The following is a 21,351-nucleotide window of genomic DNA, read 5'->3' as shown; positions in this document are numbered from 1 at the left end:
ACTAATCTATGGATTTTACAGTCTTATGGAATTATCTACATGGTTTCTGAGTCTGGAAAATATAATACAGGTGAATGACTCCCATCATTGTTGGCTACATTGGATATTTCGCTACTTGATGCGTTCCTTTCATTCCCAGTCTACCGATGCTAGCGACCCAAGTGACACTCGTGGCGAACAGACGTTTATATCATTTTGTTTTGTGAATTTTTGAAGTTATGTAGTTCTGTATTAATGAGAAGTGTCAGTGAGGTAGGACTGTATTATAAATAATTTAAAAATGAAATATGCATTTCCTAAGATATACGGTATATAGTTTCTAGTTTCATAGTAACGTGTGATTTCCCTCCTTTTTTATTTCAGAAAAGCGCATTGACTTCTGCGTACGAAGTATGAGTGGAGTAAGGTTGGAGGTTCAGTGGTCTCCAGTTCATCCTGATAAGTTCATTACATGGGGAACAGAGATATTTCTGTATGAAGTAGCTTCTATGAAAGATGCTCCGAAATTAGCATGTAGGGCTGCAATATCGTTTTCGTTAATGACTGTCATTGCAGTCAGATTTAGAAGATGAGTCTAATTAAGTATTTTCTCTTCCATAGGTTCAAAGGTCTCAGATACGACAGCAGCTAACTTATTGGCAACAAACTCAAATCATCATTATGTTAAATGTGTTGATATCTATCCACAACCAGAACCAGACATATTGCTGGCTATTGGCCAGGCTAACGGGAAAGTAGTACTCACAACCTTTGGTCCAACAGCATTTGATGCACTTGGACTTACAGGCAAAGAATTAGGTAACAGCCACATACTGGAGTCCTAAGTTAGCCTAAATGTTTATAAATACACTCAACTCTCGATTATCCGGGATAATGGTGGGGATGGAAATCACGATTAATTGAAAACCCGGTTAAGACAAATTTTATTAAAAGTAGTACTGTAATACTGTACCTTCATAATACTATAGGCCTACCTGTATTTTAATTTATTCAACCTCATTTTTATGTCATCTCATGGCCTATTTCATACTTTTTTACATTACAACTGAAGTATGAATTAGTTATTTCAATCACAGTGTTCAACAACATCCACCACTTTTTATGAATATTCACACTTAACACTTAAATAATTAATATTGTCACTTGCTTTTTCGCGGCATTTTCCTTTTTACGGATATCCTTACAAAGCCTACGTAATATTAACTTGTCACTTAATAAACTGTTCTCTTCACTCTTGAGATAGTCTAGTAAGGATTCCAATGATTAAGAGCAGCACCATGTGATATTTTCTTACTAGCAGCACTGTCCGCCTCTTCCTCATTCTCACTTTCTTCCCGCTCTTCTGGCTGCACCCCCACTGAACTTACGATTTCGTCACTGCTTAACATTTCGAAGCCTGGCTCACACGAGTCACAGTCAGACCACTCACTTATTTTCCTCGTTGACTTCTTCACCATCATGAACTTGGTTAGCCAATTCTTCCTTTTACACCCTGACATTTTGCTAATACCCTTGAAGATCGATACAAAGAGACTAACTGTGGTGGTGTATCTGTCCTTGAAACTTTCCACAAATCTTTGCATTCTCTCACCCCTACCCTAGGACATTGTGTTAGCATAACAGGACCAAAAAATGCAGAGCTCGGTTAATACTAGTGTGAAAATAGTGTTACAACTCACCATGTGAAACAAAAGTGAATGAATATTAACATATAAGCCTCAAAAAAGCCCCGGATAAGCTGCAAACCGGTTTATCCGCCCCTGGATAATCGAGAGTTGAGTGTAATAGAATTTCTGAACCTAGCAAAAATTGTCTTGCAGAATTACCAAGTGATATTCTGTTCAGCCAGTAAGTTTCCTTTAAATTTTGGCAAAACAGACTTCATAAAGTTGTAAGTAATAAGAAGTCAGTGACTAATATTCATAAGATTTTATTTCATGATTAGTATATACATGGAGCAGTAAAGATCATTGAAACAGGAAACATCAGTGTTGACTCATTCTAATTTCAGCATAATATGTTACATAACAAGGCCACTCTTGTTTGTAGGTAGTAAAAGATATACCAAAATGAAAGACTGTGCATATTTTCAGTCATGACTTGTGGGAGAATATTCTGACATAACATGCAGGAATTATCAGTATTTTCTCAGACAAAAGAGCAGAGAGATTATTATAGAAAGATTACTTTCTACCTCTTGCAAGTGAATATTTATTAGCTTCTGTATTGCTGACACATTGATAGTATTGAAACATTTCAAATGCAGAAGCTCAATTTTATATTAGTTGATAATTGTGAAACAAAATTTTGCTCCAATTTAAGTCTTTGTTTTAATTTATCTTTTGAATGTTAGTGTCTCCACCTTATCGTGGTGCGTGGTGAGGGGGTTTGATTATGCCAAGGACCCTGAGAGCTATACCAGCAGTAGCGTAGCTACTGGCAGGGCTTCCCTTGCTGGACAGTTCAAAGGGTAGGCATCAGACGAAGAGAGACCAAAAACTGATGCCAGAAGCAGCGTCATCAGCAGCGACTTGAAGCACAGAGCAAATGATGCTCGAGATGGTTCAAGTTCGTATAGCAACAGGCGTGACCAGAGTGGTTTGAATGGCTGTTGTACTGCGATGTGGAAAGCAAATGGAAAAGCTACCACATTATCACTTTTCCTGGATAGTCTCTTTAAAAAAAAAACAGAGATACCATGTATGCGAGATGTTTCCTCTGGAGACAAACAAACCGGAGGGGTAGATAGAAATGCCCAAAAGACGAAGAAGACCAAAGAAGATATTTTAATTGAAGGAGAAAGCTTGAGATCGCATTAAGTGGAGGAACTGTTTTGGAAGAGACTGTGGACCTGTCATCTGACAGATTACTGATGAATGAATGAATGTACCTTTCTTCAGTCAGTCTCCTATTCAATGTGTACCAGGGGCTCTTTCCCTGGGGGTAAAGCTGCAGGGGCATGAAGCTGACCACTCACCTCCAACTAGTGCAGAGGTCGAGAAAATGTGTATCTGTACATCCACTGCCCCATATGCTTTTATGGCGTAGTGCTTAGTGCTTAGTTAAGCACAGGGATGACTTTACATTTTTTTTACCTTTACTTTCTTCAGTTCTGAAATGACATTTCCTAAGTAGATAAAATGAGACACTTGTTCTATTTTGCATACTAATATTTTAATATTTTTTCCCCACATTCCCATTGATTTGGTATTTGATGTGGGGACTTTAATGTCGTATTTAGTTTCGTTCATATGTTGCAAATTGCGGTCCATTTTCAGATACTGCTATCATTATTTTATTATTTGCGCACATAATCAATTGCAAATGAAGTTTTTGAGATCAGCAATAGGAGTGACGTTTAGCTATAAAATTAAAGATAATAAGATATGATAGCCACTGAGAATAAAAAATATAGTGGATGATATAAAACAGTACCAAAATAGTATAGGTATACATTTGGGAATGATGACTTCAAAGGACTGTCATTGCAAGCATATTTTTATATCCACATGAGAGAATGAGAAATAGGTCATCATAGATTAAGATGGAAGAATCAGCTTACATAGCATCAAAACTGGATATGTGGCCCAATTAATTTTTTAATTTGCATAGTGGGGGGTGGAGTCCAGCTGGGTCCACTCAGCACATCAGCCACTCATTGGCCTGTTGTGCCTGCCCCGGATGATTATGATGATGGAGAATTTAGTGGAATGAAGATTGGCAGGGGAAACCGAAGTACTTGGAGAAAACCTGCCCCAGCGCCACTTTGTCCACCACAAATCCCACTTGACCAGACCTGGGCTTCAACACGGGCTGCCACAGTGGGAAGCCAGCAACTAACCGCTTGAGCTATGGTGCAACCTCATATGTGGCCCAATCTAGGAAGAAGTGAATGATCATTGGTTTTTTCTTAATAATTTTCTTCAACCCTCATTGTGAATATCCTAAATAGCCCACAACCATTTTTTTTGTACATGTCCCAATTTGTCTGTGCTTATGTAAGGTCTGATGAGATAGTTTACGGAAATGAAATTATTTCTCCTTAACAACAACACTTACCTTCTAACTTCTGTTGTCCCTTTCGAAGTAGTCTCCTTTGGACTTTATAGAGTGAGTGTGGCAATCGCACCTTCATTTGAAGTTGAATGTTTGAAACTCGCCATATATGTATCATGATATTGCTCGAATCATGGTGACATCAATAAATTTCATTCCTGTTAATTCCATCTTGAGTTTTGGAAAAATAAATAAGTCACATGCTGCTAAATCTGGTGAATAATGAGGGTGTGGAATGACAGCCAGACATTCATGCACAGACAAGCAGAGCGAGCAAGTGTATTGACATGGTGGTGAAACCAATCCTCCAGATTTGTCTTTTTCTGGTCACTTTTGCCACACATTTCTGTGCTGGCACTGTAAGATGTTGATGTAGTAAAGTTTTGGATTTTACAGTTTATAATTGGGGAAGAAATTCAAAATGAATATCTCCTCGAATGTAGAAAAAACAGTGAGTGTACTCATCACATTTGAGCAGATTTGTCTTGCATTTTTCGGGCATGGAGATGATGGTCCCTTCCACTGAGGCAACTACTTTGTTTCTAGGTCATAGCTGTAAAGCCACATCACATCACATGTGATTATCTTCAAAAGGAATTCTGGGTCCCTTTGAAGCCTCCCTTGAAGGTTCTGGCACATGTTGAAATACCTCTAGTGCCAGAAGTCTGTGCTAGCAGTAGTAGTGCCATCTAGCAGTCACTCTTAAAATTATTTGATCACACCTTGTACCTCTTGTCTGCCGGAACATAACGTCATTTGATACATTACTGCTAAAAATCCAGGAATCAGCAACATGGCTTGTTACGGTGATGAGTACTTGACAGATTGCATTATTGTGTTGTAATTTTGAAGCACTTGGATTTTCTAATCCCTTTTAATGTGAATGTACATGGGGTGTACAGAATTCTCACAAGGAAATGCTATGAAGAAACATCATTTGAGTAGCCAAAGATAGTGTTAAAGTGATTTATAGGGATACAGTGTGATGGTATAAGCTACTCTGTGTGGTGAACCTCTTCAATTTTATAATGCAACTGGATTGTTACTTCTTACCAATAACACAGATGTGACAGTTTGTAGACTGTTGCCAAATGGTATTTGACATACTTACCTTCATGACTGTTAACTTTTGACCATGAAAGTTAAGTATATATTTAGATAGTTGTCCCATTGGTTATGACACCATTAACTATTGTGGGTGGTTACCAGCATTTTGGAGGAACTTGCTGCCTTCCTTTTCATGGTCAAATTTTGTAAATTTTCATTGCCATGAAAACTGAAATCTCAAACATTATACTATTTGGAAGAGAGTAATTTTGCCCACTTGATTATTACAAGTGGCTTATCATCATGCCATTAGTATTGTTATGTATCACAAAATTAAGTAGCTTGATAAGAGGTTTTTTCTGCATTTGATGGCTACTGAAGTGGTAAAGAAATGCCAATTGTCATGGAAGAGGTTTTTCCTGCATTTAATGGCTATTGAAGTTGTAAAGAAATGCCTAGTGTCATGGAACTGCAAGGTCCTTTACCACCATCATACAAGCTCACAATTGTACTACATACCAATCCCAATTCACATTGTTATAGCCTATATCTGTAAGACCTTAAGATTTTCAAATCAGAGTTTTCTGTGCATTAACAATCAAGTTCCTTCCGTCAAATGTGACACTTTTATAAGTTTTCCACCTCGTCACCACCTGCCTTACATGTTTCGGCTCACCACGGAGCCATCATCAGAGGCATTTATAGTAGAAAAAGAAATCACCAACACACAAAACTTCACTTTGTTAAAAATAGCCACGTTCCAGTTAATTAAAATAATTACAATAGTTAAAATTGCCGAGAGTGTCGGTTCACTAAAGGTTTTCCACACACCACGGTAGCTTTCTTATTTAATTCGTCGTTAATTCTGTAAAAATTATGTTTCGTTATTTGAAGTAAGAATTCTTAAAATTCCTAGAATTCTTTCCCGCTTGGCCCAGTCTTTTTTCTTCGGGATGTTGTTGACGTGTGTTGTCTGTAAATAAAAATTGTGGTTTTATTTAGATTGTATTATATAAGTTTTTTATGTGTATATACTTTTAAGGTTCAATAACCTTACCTGTCGGTTGTTGATGTTGCTTGTCTGTGTGTTGCGATGCTTGTGTGCTTAAGGAGTGCTGTGTCGTGTGGTTTATGTATCCTGTGTTTGTGACGTTAGTGTGGGTGTGTACGAATCTTGTATTATGAGTTCGAAGAGGTTTTTTTGATTATTGGTTTCTTTTATCTGTCTTTGTTCTTCTATTAGTTTTTTGTGTTTGTTATGATAATATATTTGGAAATTTGACGAGGTGGAAAACTTATAAAAGTGTCACATTTGACGGAAGGAACTTGATTGTTAATTTGTTAGTGTGACGGACCAGAATGAAAGACCTTAAAAATTTTCTGTGCATCTTTTATGTGACTCGTGTAGAAACAAAGAAGAACATGTTTATATCCATATCAGAGGATGGTTTTCTCTGTTTGCAACCTGAGTATGTTTTGTGTCATTCTGAGTAGAAACACAATGTATTTCATTATACAAGGGCTATTTGGAAATTAACCTCTGGTGAACTATTAATAAAACAAGTAATGAAAAAAAAATTATTATATACAAAAAATATGTGCTTACTTAAACCACTTCTCAATGTATTTACTGTCAGAATTGAGGCACTTGTATCAGGGAATAAGTTTCTGTATACCTGTGACAAAGAAGTAGATTCTAAAGGGTTCTGACAATGGTGTATAACACACAGAGTTTTCAGACTTGTTCCATCGTCTAGTATTCTAGAGAATAGAAAACACAATGTTTTTGAAACTGGATCTGTTTCCATTTTCAGGAGAGGAGATACCTACTCAGTTGGGCCCCTTACAAAAAGCTAATCTCAATCACTGGGCAACCCCTGTCAGATTTACACAGCTATTTAATCATCTGAGACCAGGTTAATTCAGTGGAAGATAACAAGAAAATATACAATAAACATTGTGAAAAAGCATGCACTTGTGTGGAACTGGAACAAATTTGTACCTCCTTTTCTATCCCAGTTCCATGCACATACGTGCTCTTTCACAGTTTTTATTGTATATATTCTTGTTATCTCCCACTGAATTAGTCTGGTCTCAAATGGTTAAATAGTTATGTAAATCTGACAGGGGTTTTCCAGTGATTGAGATTAGGTCTTTTTAGGTGCCCCAACTGAATGGGTGTCTTCTCCACCCTTCACTTGAGGACAGAAACAGGTCCAGTTTCCGAAACATCATGTTTTCTATTCTCTAGAATGCCAAATGTTGGAAAAAGTCCAACAACCCAGTAATTCTATATCAAAGAAGTTTGCCACCTGTGAGCTTAGCCATGTATTGACACCTTCCATCATCTCATTATTGTCAAAGTGCTGAGATCCCAATCAGTTCCTCAGGTAGGTAAACAGGTGGTAGTTGCTCAGAGCAAGATCAGGGCTGTAAGGAGGGTGGTTGAACAACTGCCAGTTGAAATGCTCAAACAGTGCTTGAGTGTGAGGAGCTGTATGCGGACGCGCATTGTCATGGAGGAGCACTACACTGGATGTCAGCATTCCATGATTTTTGTTCCAAATGGCCCTACACTGGTTCTTAGTGTTTTGCAATACCCTTCTGGTGTTATTGTGGTTCCTTGTTCCGTGAATTCTGCCATCAGCACTCCTTTTCTGTCCCAGAAAACAGTTCCCATCAGCTTTATGGCAGGCAATTTTGTTTAAAATTTTTCAGCTTGTTTGGTGAATGTGTGTGTATCTACTGCTTTGACTGCTCTTTGGTTTCAACATTCACAAATGAAACCCAGGTTTCATCACCTGTCACTAGTGTGATGTGATTGAGAAATTCATCATAATTTGTATGGTATTGCTCTAAGAAAGTCAAAGTTGAAGCCAGTCTGTGTGTTTTGTGCACACCCATGAGCATTTTCAGAACCCATCTCGCGCAAAACTTGCGATAGCCTAGCCTGACTGTCAAAATCCTGTGAAAAACAATGTGAGAAATTTGTGGAAATTCACAAGAGAGTTCTGAAATTTTGAAGTGGTGCCTTTCACCAGTATTTTGGTCAGCACTCTGAACAAGATCATCACACACTACAGATAGCTGACCACTTCGCTCTTCATCAAGAACATTTATTCTCCCATCTTTGAACAGTCTACACCATTGTCTCACAGTCCTTTCACTCATTGCATTTTGGCCATACACTGTGCTTGGTTCACAGTGGATTTCCACAGCACATTATTATTATTTATATATCAAATTATTATATATTACATTATTATTACTTATGTGTTTAGCATGAAGAAAGTGGATCCTGTGTGAATTCTGCAGGTGACAGGATTATCATTCGCAGGACACTTCATAACTCACTCTATAGAGACAAGAATAAACATTATGTGACCAGTTGTACGATGGTTTACAAGGCAATGAGTCATGTGATGCTAAGTTGCATACACAAGCTCTCCCCCCACTCCTGCATTAGTTGCCTAAAATGAATGAAGGTTCCTTTCTGAAGAGCCCTCATATTTTGACATCTACTGGGTCAGTAGGTAATATAAGCCATATTCTTCACCACTATTTAATGCAACATATAAAACTTCAAATTCATACCCAACTTATTTTCTGTCTTGCAGAGTCATTGGCTCTTCTATGGGGTTCTTTTACCGTTCTTTAGCATCATTGATAGTTATGAAATTTGCTTTATACCTTAATTGCACTCAATTCAAAGAGGGTACCTTAAATTGGGTAAAATTCAAATTTCAAATCCATGACGAGGATTTACCTTACTGTATTAAAATATGAATATTTTGTTCATTCAATTCTTTGCTTCATGTCAAGTTGCTAATAAACTTCACTATATAAAGTAATGATAAAATTTCAAATTACTATGTAATATACATTTCACAGAATCTAAGTATATTTCATCAATCTGTCTGAATTATCTCAGCAGACCTCCTCTGCTTTGTTTTTTTGAAGTAATCACTTGATTTAGATAATATTTCAGAAAATTTCCAATTAGGACAGGAGAATTTCTTGTAATATTGTTAGTGTGATGGACCAGAATGAAACAAATCAAAATTACATTGTTTTTACTTTATTACCACATAAATTCCCCCTTTGTTGTGCAAGATTTTAAATTAATTTTATACTGCCACATTTGGTAATGGAGAAATTTTATTTCATTCTTCTATTGTGTTATGATGGAATTATCACTGTCCATAGCAGTATTCTTTATCTATTTTATTTTTATGTTGGCATTAGTGTTTATTCTTGTAATAAAATATGTTTGTATAATTCTGATTTCAGTGCCACGACATGCAAGGCAGTGCAACACTGTTGCGTGGAATCCTGTTGATTCAAATCTTATAGCTGCAGGTCTGGACAAATACCGAGCTGACCACTCAGTGCTGCTGTGGGATGTACTTAAGTGTCCTCATCATGGAGATGGAAGAACAGGTGTTGTGCCAGGTGTTTCCCATCAGCATCAAGCTTCGTCATCAGCAGTTGAACTGGCTCGCCCGGTGGTAGAGCTTGGTCTGTCAGAAACAACCCATTCTCTTGCATGGTTCAACTCTCAGTCTAGAAGTCTCATTATTGGCATGAACAACAAGCACCTGAAACTTGTTGATCTGCGAGGTATGCATATTAAATTTGTTTCATCTCACGCTACTTTCTTTAAGAAAATAAATACACATGAAATTGCTGTTTGAACTATGGTAGAGAAGTTGCCTAGTAGGCTACTGTATATGAAACTCCAAGTATTTGTGCCAATCAGTGCTGCCATTTCAGAGTTATTTTTTTTCAGACAAGTTTCATTAATATTTTCCAATGAAGATGATCAGATAGAGGCCGTAGCAGAGCACTGTGGAGGGGTACCACACCTTTGTACCGCCTTGCAGGGCTGGACCTACAATGGTCTACACAGAGTTCCTAAAGAGCAACATAGAGGAGACAATGAGGGCAACTGAAGACCAAGTTGGGGTCCAGACATCTGGCTGCAGGGTATCACAGCCAACTGAAAACATGGACCAAAGAAAATGGTGGATCCATGCAGGAGTCTGGTACCACAATTGAACAGTTGATCCACCATGCCTTTCCTGCACTACATGAGGACCAAGGTCCTAAGGAACCAGCAAATCATTTGGTGATGGTATTAGAGATCAAGCCATAGAACAGCAGCTACTTCTGGGAGGCAAGAAGACACTCAGTGAGGCTCTCAGGCATACCCTAGGGCTGAAACTCATAAAGCTTACAATTGGGTCTTCCGTTGGGGTCCAGAAAACTAGTGGCACGGCGTTATGGAAGAGTGCACCCCCTCTCAAATGAAAAAAAGAGACTCCTGACAGCTTATGTGCTGGTGCTGTACTAGGACCGACTGCTTTTGGAAGTTCTTCCCCACAAACCAGAAGAAATGTCAGGATGCCTATGGGCTACTCTAGACAAACAGCCTTAAGGAAGGAAGTGTGTGACATGATGATGGAAAAAATTGTCCTCTGCTGGGCGGTGGCAAACTAAACACGTTTTCACAGCAACAGACATGTGATACAACAACAGTGCCAGTGTTAGAAACAGTTCATCCATATTGTTTATGCTGAGGCTATGTAACAAGAACCATTCGAAAGTCAAAATGATTGGTCTGTTGGCTCCCATAGCCATCAGGCAGTAAAATATGGCCAAAAGTCCTGTGGGAATCGTAACAAAGAATCACTGTGCTGGTGAGGACTGGCAGGAATTTAGCGGTCGGTGAAGGGAACACCAAGCGAAGACTTAGCAGACTGAGAACACTTAGTATTTGCGATAGTGATTTGTTGTTAAGTGTGTAGATTAGCATAATGTTGTAATTGTGAGTGTTCAAGAAATCTGACCACCAATCCAAACCCCATGTTTAGTCTCTAATGCATGACAATACTAACACAATCTTTTCTCACCATTTCAGATTTGTTAATAGGTACTGTACATGTCTGAAATATCTGTGATTTGAAACATGATAAATTATATAAATTACTTATATGTAAATGTCTTCAGCATGTATTGTATCTCATCCCATGTAAACTATATATATATAGTTTATGTGATTGCTCTTTTAATAAATCTATAGCATTTTCTCCACTTAATAATCATTTCTCTGAAGAATTCTCTGGTAATTTTCTTTTACAATTCTCCAGTAATAATGGAAGAGTTTGAAAAATTCTGAAAACTGTTCATCATTACAGGCATTTTCCATTTTTAAAGCATAATACACCCTGCCTCAATTACACACTACATGTGCCTTGTGTATGGGAAATGTGTCATTGCAGTGGCAGTTTTTCTGGCACCAAATCAGTCAGTCTGTCACTGCTGGATGCCTGTCCACATACTCTGTGTGGAAAAGATCAGAGAAAGCCATCCACATATATTAGCTGAGAAATTGTTGAATCAACCAATGGACCCATCACATTTTCAGGCTAACTATAATTAGATGTTAATAATATATTTATACACGTGCTGAATTCTGTAATTTGCATTTCAGATTCTAACAAGGCAATTACTTCAACACCTACGAAGGCTGTGTATGGACTTGTAGTTGATACGCACAATGATCATCAGCTAGCATCGTTTGTGGAAAATCAGATTTCTGTATGGGACACAAGGAATTTTGAAAAACCAGTTCTTACCCTTACTCAGAGTAAACCTGTTACCAAAGTCTTATGGTGTCCAACCAGGTATAATTTCAGATTGTTTGGTGAAATTTATATGCCTATGTAAAATTTCCTTGCATCATTCATGGAATGATTATGAAAGTATTCATGCGTTTTGCTAAATGCATAGGTGTTTCATGTGAAAATCTTGGATGCAACGTTATGAGATTTTTTTGTTTGTGCATGAAATACATGGTAATTTATAAGTCTCTGTAGAAACCTTGACAATAATGTAGAATCGCAGTACCCTTGTAGCCATGTATGAGGTGGTATCAGGGAGTTCTTGGATTGTTACTGTTGTAGATTGCCTTGGTGAAAGAAGATGAGAGAGGAGGACAAAGTCACACTTCCAGAAGCCTATTGAATCAGTTTGCAACATGACGCTGCACTGTGAACACATGTTTTTACATGAGTGCTTTTTCATCTTCATGTTCCATTTTGTCCGAAATGGATGGCACAATTGAGCAACATGTCTGCATCAAGTTTTGTGTGAAGCTTGGTAAATCTGCCACCAAAACCCTTGAAATGCTTTGTGAGGCTTTTGGAGAACATATTGTCACGTATTGGGTGTATAACGTGACAAATAACTTCACGCCATATTGGAGATAGCGATTTTATTCCACTCGCTCTTACAATCACACCATTTACAATCTCACAATTAGTGCCATCAGCAGTATCACAAATACTCCGGCGAAAGATAGACAGCAATTGACTGGTTACTCTTTCTCTAGTAACTGGCTCAATACTCACTACTCACTCACTAGTAACTAACTACTGACTACTGTTCACTGCTCCTTATTTAGCCTCGGCACAGACAAGACAGAAAACAGTTACGTGATAGGTACTGCTGTTCCCTGACGCTGTGTTTGCTGATAGCCTAGCAACGCTGTCGGGAGTTGTTTACTGCTGCATAGCAACCGCAACATCCCTTGGTCACATCACCATGAGAAGGGGCGGGGTGTTGACTGGCCTGTTACTGTAGCAATGGCAACGCTCCGAAGGTGTTACGTCACCACTGGTGGGGGAGGTGGTGTCCTGCATAGCGCAAATATGTCACAGTATTTTAAGCTGGACAGCTGTTCGCGAATGACATTCACGTTTCAAGGCTGGCCAAGTGTCAGTTGAAGATGATGAATGTTCAGGAGACCAAGCACCATCAAAACAACAGAAAATGTTGAAAAAATTCCAGAACTCATCCACAGAGACCATCGCTGAACAATCCATGAGCTTGCAGACACCAGTGAGATAAATTATGGAGTTTGCCAGGGGATTTTAACAGAAAATTTGAACATGTGCTGCTTTGCTTAATCAAGACAATATGTCTGCCCACATGTCCCTGAAAACCACTGAGTTTGTGACTAACAGAAACATGGTTATCATTCCCCATCCTCCCTCCTCGAAGGACTTAGCCCCCTTGTGATTTTGCTTTATTTCCCAAATTGAAAATGAAACTGAAGGGATGAAGTTTTGAAACTGACATCAAAGGGACTTGCAAGTGGTACTCGACAGAATTAAAGAAAATGACTTCCACGGTGCTTTTGAACTGTAGAAAAACAATTGGATCACGGTATACATTCCCAAGGAGACTATTTTGAAGGAGAGCGCAGCCAAAATTGAGTTAGTTAAGCCAACATTTCTTTTTTGACCTAGTCTGGGAACTTTCTGATAGCACTTTGTATTTGGTTTATGGAGTGATTCTAAATTATTGTCGTGGTGTCTGGAGGAACTTAAGAATTACTGTGTATTCAACCCTTTCTGATTTATCTTGCATATTTTTACCTTACCTCACTTTTCTTTGTATGATAGATTATAATTTACTTTTGTTCTTCCTGTTCTTGTTATTACAGTGAAGCTGCAATAGAGTGAGAATAGTTTATAACGAGCTTCATTACAGTGACAAAAATCATTGGAACCGTCATTTTCTTAACATTAAATATATGGAAAGAAATCACCTCAAGTAAAAGCCTTTTTACCAGCACCTTCATATCAAGTGATTTATAATTAATAACCACTGTTTTCTGCTCTCTTTTTGCACCAACTCGCAGTTTTGCTTCCAAAGTTACATATGGCTGCCAGTTCATAATGGCCCTGTTAATCCACCCTCTCTGTTCAGTCCTTGTGTAGGAAAAAGTTCTCAGTCCAGAATCTGAAAGCAGCTTCCCCCCACCAAGATTTAACCTCTGAAACATATAAATCATATGCCACCCTCTAAATTTTGTCTTCAGTAGCTTATTTCATTATATGTTGTTTCACTTGGCATCCAGCACTTTATTCCCCTCTTAGTCACATTGGTTTTCCCTTCCCCTGAACTTCCCCTGCCTTCACGTGATGATGTTGCAGAATACAACTGTGCCTATGTTTAAGAGGTTTTCCACCCCATCAAACATGATCTGTGTTTTAGTTAGTGCCAGTGGCACTTTTGTGGCTTGCCTGCCTACAGCTGCTTGTCAGCACCATTCACTGCACACGAATGAATGTAATGATCATGTTTTCTTTTTTGCCCATTGCAACTGTCATCATTGTTGAAGTTATTTATATATAATTTTTATATGTCATTGTTAGGTATACCATGTGATACTGTCAGTATTGTGAATGACATATTTTTGATGCTTAGTATGAAATTATCTCCTGTACCCCCTGATGAGGCTTCACATACTCCTAGGTTCTTAACCACTGATCTAGACTGTTTCTAATTCCCTTACATTGCCAAATAAGTATAACTTAAACAACATGGGTGGTGAACCATACCCTTGTCAAACACCCATATAAGGTAGTAACATGAAATAAGCCACAGTTACTTCCTTGCACATCTGTTCCTATTCACCATACAGAATCATTGTGCAAGTTGTTGCTGAATAATACAGTTGAGAACATCATGAAGTAAATCAAATCAAAGAGAAATCCAAGTGGCATAAGTTAGTTGGCAAAACGAGTTTCCTCTCTTCTCCTGTTTTGCAGGCACAATCTGCTTGGAGCTTTATTGAAGGACAGCACTGCCATACATTTGCATGATATTCAGTATACCGTTGTTGGCAACGATGAAGTTGAGCCTTCTGTTCTTGAGCGAAGTGTGTATCCTGGTACAGCAAACAACATAACATCATTTTCTTGGCATCCAACACATGAAAGCAGATTATTGACCATATCTCTCTCAGGCACTATAACAGACTATGTGGCATTTGAAAGGATTACAGTCAACTGGTCTCCAAGTTCTCATATTGTATGGACACATGGCCGTCGGACCTTGAAACTCATTAGTAACAAAGATACTGTGTATAATTGTCTCGATGACATCTCAGTGAAAATGAGGAGGAGAGCTGTGAATGATTATGGGCTTAAAGTAAGTAATACATGCTTGAAATGCACCAGCACATATATGACAATGCTAGAGTATGCGTATGAATCTTCTTCCTCCTCCTCTCCCTCCTTGAACATTTCAACATTTTTGTGGTTGGTCAGCATTCAGGCCTTTCCATATATTTCTGTCTTTCCAGAATTTGTCTCCCTCAGTTCCCTCCTGTGTTCTTGCTTGCTCATTACATCCTTCATAACCTGTTCTTATTGTATTAGTTATACATTCAGAGCATTATTTGGTATTCTGTCTTTGTTCATTCTGAACCCACTGACTTCAGCTTATAGATTTTGAATTTCCCTTAGTGATGGTAATGGTATTTGGATTTTGGCTGTATTCTTAGAATGCCTCATTAACACACTCCTGCGTTAGTAGTAGCTGTACTGTATCTTGGTGCCATTGAAATATTTTATTGTCATGTGTTGATTTTTCCAAAAGTAATCCCAGCTCTCTTGTATTTTCCTGTAACTGAAAACCCCAACCCCGATGGATTAAAATGTGGCCATACCATCTAATTTTGTTATTTATCAATTTATATACAAGGGTACGTTTCTGTAAAATCTTTCCAATTTCTCTTTCATCAGGTTTTTCTTTTTGTTTTTCCTGTCATTAGTTGTCTGATACCTGCTTCATGTCTGTATGGTAACTTTTACATAAACATAGTATGTTTCCTGTGTTCAGCATTTCCTATTTCAGAAGTATAGCCCTAAATGGTTTTTAAAATTTTCCTGCCTGTTCTATTCTTTCTGTAATTTCTTCTTCACCATTTCTCACTATTTTGTGTTATGTCATACATAGGATTCCAAAATTTACTATTTTTTTGCCATCACTCAGAGTATGTGGGATGGTGACATGATGTGGCCCTGCTGTACCAAGAATTTTGGGTGGCATTGTATGGTTAGGTTAATTTAAGATGCTGGGTCTGCAATACTTAATACCTTTCAGGCCTAGAACAGTCTGACCATTATCATCAAGCTTCTTCTGCTTCTGACTCAGACTCATTATGTTTATTAATGTACTTTCTTTGTAATTTTTTTCAGCCTGAACTGTGGCAAAATGGAGATCTAGCAGAAGATGAATCCCTCAAAAATTTATGGCATTGGCTGTATCTTAGTAGATCATTAGTGGAAGATGGAAGTATGCAAGGTGTTGACAGCAAACTTCCAGGCATCAAGTGAGATTTTATAAGTAGCGTCAGTCTGATGATGATTACTGAACACAATATTGTATACTGTATACAGATATACTGTATTCAGATATCATATACACCTAAATGAGGCATGCACCCCTTTAAGTGCATTTCACTATAAACAAGGCCCAGCTTTTGTTTGACTAAATTGTATACATCCTACAGTGAGAATGATGAGATATAGAAATGTGCACCATATTCATATGTCCCAAAGCAGTTGAAAACATTGTATGAAGTATAGTTTAAACTGAAAAGTTCTATAATCTGGGCTATAATGCCTTGAAATCTGTTGGAAGTTAACCAGCATTTCAGAGGAATATGCACCTTCATCTTCAAGCTCGATATAAATGTGAATTAAGAAGTAGTTCACAGGTTACCATGAAGTGGGGTGGTGTTCAGTGGCATAATATGGAAACCAGGTTTCAGGATAATGCACCCATAAGATCAAATGTAATTACACATAGATATCATAGTACAGTTATGTTTCTGTATAGAGTGAGGAAAGTTAGTTGAAGGTAACTTTGGTGTGTGAGTAAATGCTCTTAGGCTTAATAATATTGTGCAATGTGAATAAAATTAATATAGTTTTTATTTTATGATATATTTTTGTGTTCTTAAATAAATATATGAAAATGGTGTTCAGTGGCAGTCTGTATATAGTATTTAATGAGTAGAAATCTTTAATACAAGTATGATGTTTTTGGACATTATCCATCGTCTTTTCTGTATCTAAAAACCATCCTGTTTATTTTTCAAAACACAATGTTTCAGAGACAGATTCCAGTTTCTGAAACGTTGTTTTTTGAAAGATAAACAGGACAGTTTTTAGATACAGACAAGACAATGGATAATGTCCAAAAACATCATACTTGTACCAATGTACCATCGTCACAAGCTTTTAGATCTCATTATAAATCTTTACGTGTAACAGACAGAGACAGTGTTTCCATTGTGCACATTGTGTTTGATTTAATACAAGTATTGATCATAGAATATGGTGAATGATTCACCCAGTTCTTTGTTTGTCTGGGCATGACTGATTCAATGTGTATGAAATCAAGAAAGTAGAGAAAGACTGGCAATTTACATTGGAAAGAGGAAATTAATTCCTTTTCTCATAGCAGTATATCATATTTAACTACAGCTATAAAGTTTAAGTTAAATGTCTTCACATTATATTTCTGATATGTGCCGACTCATTCAGCAAGACAAAAAAAAAAACAGATATAAACCAAGTTACAGAAATTCATTTTATCAGCTGCACTACCTGATTTGAAGTGGAATTTGTAGCAGAATTATTTAGTCACCTACATGCAACTATTATAGCAATTTCGAGTTAAAAATTATGCTTTTTATGTTTAGATGTGTCCTTAAAATTGACAGTAGTGAGACTGATGGATCTGAAATCATAAGCAAGCCCTGGAGTGATCTTGGAAAGTCAGTCAACATGACACGGATTTACAGGTGAGCACATTACATGCTTTTGTTGTTAATCCATTAGCTTATACCGTTTTGGAAACCATTCTTAAGCTTTCCATAGATTTCTGTAATTTTGAAGCTTGTGACTTACAAATCCAGAACTTACAAAGTGGGAAATTAATACATTTGTCATTTGGTTATAAATTACGTTTTATTGTGTTTTTCATTTAGTGCATGTAATTAATGTATTTCAGGGGGGACATATTGATCCAAAGTCTGATGATTCATCTCCAGAGTCACTAAACCACAGTTGTCAGATGAATTTTGTTTTTCTTCACATCACTTCACTTAACCCCTGTTTTACTCCCAAACTGTATCAAATTCAAAAAGTCTATGGCAGATAATAAAAAAGGAGTCAGGATATAATTTTACAGAAATAGAAAATATTTCTTTAGAAATAGATTCTAAGTTAGTTACAAACCCCGGGATGTATCCAAACAATTTAATGAATTTTTTGTAAATAGCATAGACAAACTGATACATTTAAATAAAGATTGTAAAATTGACCATGCCACTACAAATGATGCGATACAAAATCCAAATGTATTATTTCTTGCCCCTGTTACTGAAGAAGAGGTTCTTCAGGTTACTAGTAAATAACAAACAAAAATTTCAGCAGGCTATGATGAGATCCCGGATATGGTAGTTAAACAGTGTATCCAAACCATAAAAAAAGCCTTTGACTTTTATATTTAATCTGTCACTAAGTTCTGGCATTTTTCCAAATCAAATGAAGATTGCAAAAGTTCAACCTATTTTTAAAAACCGTCAGAAACAAAATATTGCAACTTACAGACCAATCTCAATTTTGACTGTTTTTTTAAAAAATTCTTGAAATGTTGATTGTCAGTAGGGTTGTAAATTTCTTAAATAAATTCAATCTGATATCAAATGCTCAGAATGGTTTTAGAAAAAAATAAATCCAAGTTTACAGCAATTCAAACTTTTATTGGAGAAATTCAGAAAACTCCAGATAATAAACAACTGGCCTTTGGTATATTTTTGCATCTGTCAAAGGCTCTTGATGTTATTAATCATAACTTGCTGCTCACAACATTGGAACCGTATGGATTGAGAGGAATATCTCATACATGGATGAAATCGTATCGTACAGATAGATCACAGTTTGTTGAAATTCACTATATGGATCAAAAGACTTAAAAAATGAAGACAGTTACCTCATCCCTTAAAGCGATTAACTATGATATACCTCAAGGTTCTGTTTTGGGACCCCTTTTATTCCTATTATTTATAAATGATCTGCCCCGAGTTATACATAATGCAGAGGTAGTACTATTTGCTGAAGATACAGATATATTGATTACCAAAAAAAATATTTTATCATTAGATGAAAGAATTCAAAATGTAAAGAATCAATTAGAAAATTGGTTATATGAAAATCGTTTAATTAGAAACACGGATAGGTCAAAGGTATTATTTTTTCGGGAAGTAGATCTATTCCATGCACCAGACCCTTTTTATATAAATAATAAGGAGGTGGTTTGTTCAGTGAATGTAAAATTTTTGGGTATTTGCGTTACTGAAGATTTAAGTTGGGTAACCAACACCCAATATGTGTGTGTCAAAAACTTAGCAAGACTACCTATTTGATAAAATCCCTATGGGACTCAGTGAGCCAAACTGTTTAAGAAGTGTGTATCTTGCAAAATTTGAGTCCGTGTTGAAATACGGTATTGTTTTTGGGGGTGGGCTGCAAAAGGACTCTGAAATTCTATTTAAAGTGCAGAAAAAATATGTAAGGGTGGTAAAAGGTGTTAAAAATAGAGTTTCCTGTAGAAATTTGTTTCATGAATTAAAGATTTTAACTGTTACTTCCTTATATATTTTTGAGATCCTATGTTTTATAATAACAATAACATTTATACCACCCAGTATTCTGATGTTCATGGCTATAACACTATTCATAAACAGAATTTGTGTGTACAATTTTGTAATACTGAGCGTAGCAAGAGAGGGGTGATTAGTATAGGAACCTTCTCTCAGTCTTTTTCATAGTCAAATGAATGGATCAGATTACAAAATGATTTATAAATTCAAATTATCCTATGTTTTGGTACTGATTGTTGTTTAAAAATTGTATCTGTAATCCTAGGATTTTAACTATGCACTGTTTAAGTTTGTGTAGTTATGACTTGTTCTGTTTGTCCTCTTATTCGCTGCATGAAACAAAGATAAAATTCTGTAAATATTTATCTCCATAGTAACATTTGATGCAACATTATTTTGGGTTCAGAAATGAAAAGCGGAGCTCTTGAAAGTGACTTTGCAATCTGTTTTTAGCAGTTGAAGTTTTCATTTCATTCACTGCCGGTTTTTATAACTGGTGCAAACTGAAATAAAGACACTGGCATTTGCTTTTCCTTTCAAGATTCATAAGGCTGCAAGTTACAAGAGCTGAGAATTATTGTGCATTGGAAGTAAGTATAATATGGCTCTAAAGTGTTGAATCAGTTTTTCATATCACAGGATATCAGTCCAAAATTACAAAATCTGTAATAGCTAGAATATCAGGGTGTTACAGTAATGCATGGTTGAAATATTAAATAACTGAAAATGCTACACAATACTCAGTTTAGGATGATATTTCATAATAAAGAATCTGATCTTCCAGGAGTGAAGATCGTGAAAAGGCGTTGCAGCTTTGTGGCTGGAAGTTTGATAAGGAGTCATCCTTAACTTCATTCCTGGATAGACTGGAGTGTGAGGGATCTTATGCAAGAGCTGCTGCCATTGCTGTATTTAACTTGAAACTACGGAAAGCAATTGAAATTTTAAACCGCGGAGCTGTGTCACAGAATAAACAACAATTCCCTTCCAACCTGAATATTGTAGCTATGGCACTATCAGGTAAGGAATTTATTTTTATGCACTGGCTGTCATTGGTAATTACATGGTATTTTAAGCCTTGAAAGACTGAATTTGTTCTTAAATATATATAAAAATTCAGTTTGTACCTCACAGGAAACATTGCATCTCCACTACAAAGGTCATCTGGTTGATGCTGTTTAAGGAAACAATTGCTGCTTATTGTGAGATCCATACAAAACACACAGATACACTCTATGGGCAGAATGCAAAGTTTAAAACCACTGGACTTTAAAGGGTTGAAGGTCATTGCACTTTTGCTCAGATTGCAGGGTTGATTTACCATGGGATAATGAAGCAACAGATTATAACTGTTGTGAAAAACTGGTCAGCAAAAGGAGTTCCATCCAAGGAATATAAATGTGGTATACACACACACACACACACAAACCATTAGTGGATCCTCATTTTCATATGAAGTTGGACCTAATGAAAAGTCTTGTGAAGGTTTTTGACAAAAATATTAATGGTGTGAGATACCCAGAGCAGTGTTTCCAAAATGAAATGACATAAATCTCATAGATGTTATCTCTGCTAGTCCACTAGACAACTTTTGCATAACAAACTGTTTCCAACCCAAACTAACATAAACTCCATTCACTTAACTGCTTGGCAGTCCCTTGAATCCACAGTTCATGAGATGTCAGATACTCCTCAAAATTCACATTTAGACTTTCCTG

The 21,351-nt window shown here is 36.9% G+C and overlaps 1 protein-coding gene across 7 annotated transcripts in view; it reads left to right on the top strand.

Moving 5' to 3' along the window:
- The first annotated feature begins 150 nt into the window (after positions 1-150).
- The window catches only part of LOC111864025 (GATOR complex protein MIOS), a 41,304-nt gene continuing 20,103 nt past the window's right edge, over positions 151-21,351 (top strand). For all 7 annotated transcript variants that reach the window (XR_002842719.2, XR_002842720.2, XM_023850956.2 and 4 more), the window contains exons 1-9: positions 151-252; positions 364-513; positions 601-798; positions 9,394-9,723; positions 11,597-11,789; positions 14,724-15,105; positions 16,158-16,291; positions 17,669-17,770; positions 20,418-20,653. Coding sequence is in view for 5 of the 7 variants with exons in the window: in XM_023850956.2 (XP_023706724.1) it covers positions 393-513; positions 601-798; positions 9,394-9,723; positions 11,597-11,789; positions 14,724-15,105; positions 16,158-16,291; positions 17,669-17,770; positions 20,418-20,653 (1,696 nt within the window). In the remaining 2 variants the exon portion in view is untranslated. The remainder of the gene's footprint in view (positions 253-363; positions 514-600; positions 799-9,393; positions 9,724-11,596; positions 11,790-14,723; positions 15,106-16,157; positions 16,292-17,668; positions 17,771-20,417; positions 20,654-21,351) is intronic.

This window comes from Cryptotermes secundus, unplaced genomic scaffold (assembly GCF_002891405.2).
Source record: "Cryptotermes secundus unplaced genomic scaffold, Csec_1.0 scaffold303, whole genome shotgun sequence".
Lineage (NCBI taxonomy): Eukaryota > Metazoa > Arthropoda > Insecta > Blattodea > Kalotermitidae > Cryptotermes > Cryptotermes secundus.
Note: the sequence above shows the minus strand (reverse complement) of the source record. Positions and strands in the feature narration are given on the sequence as shown.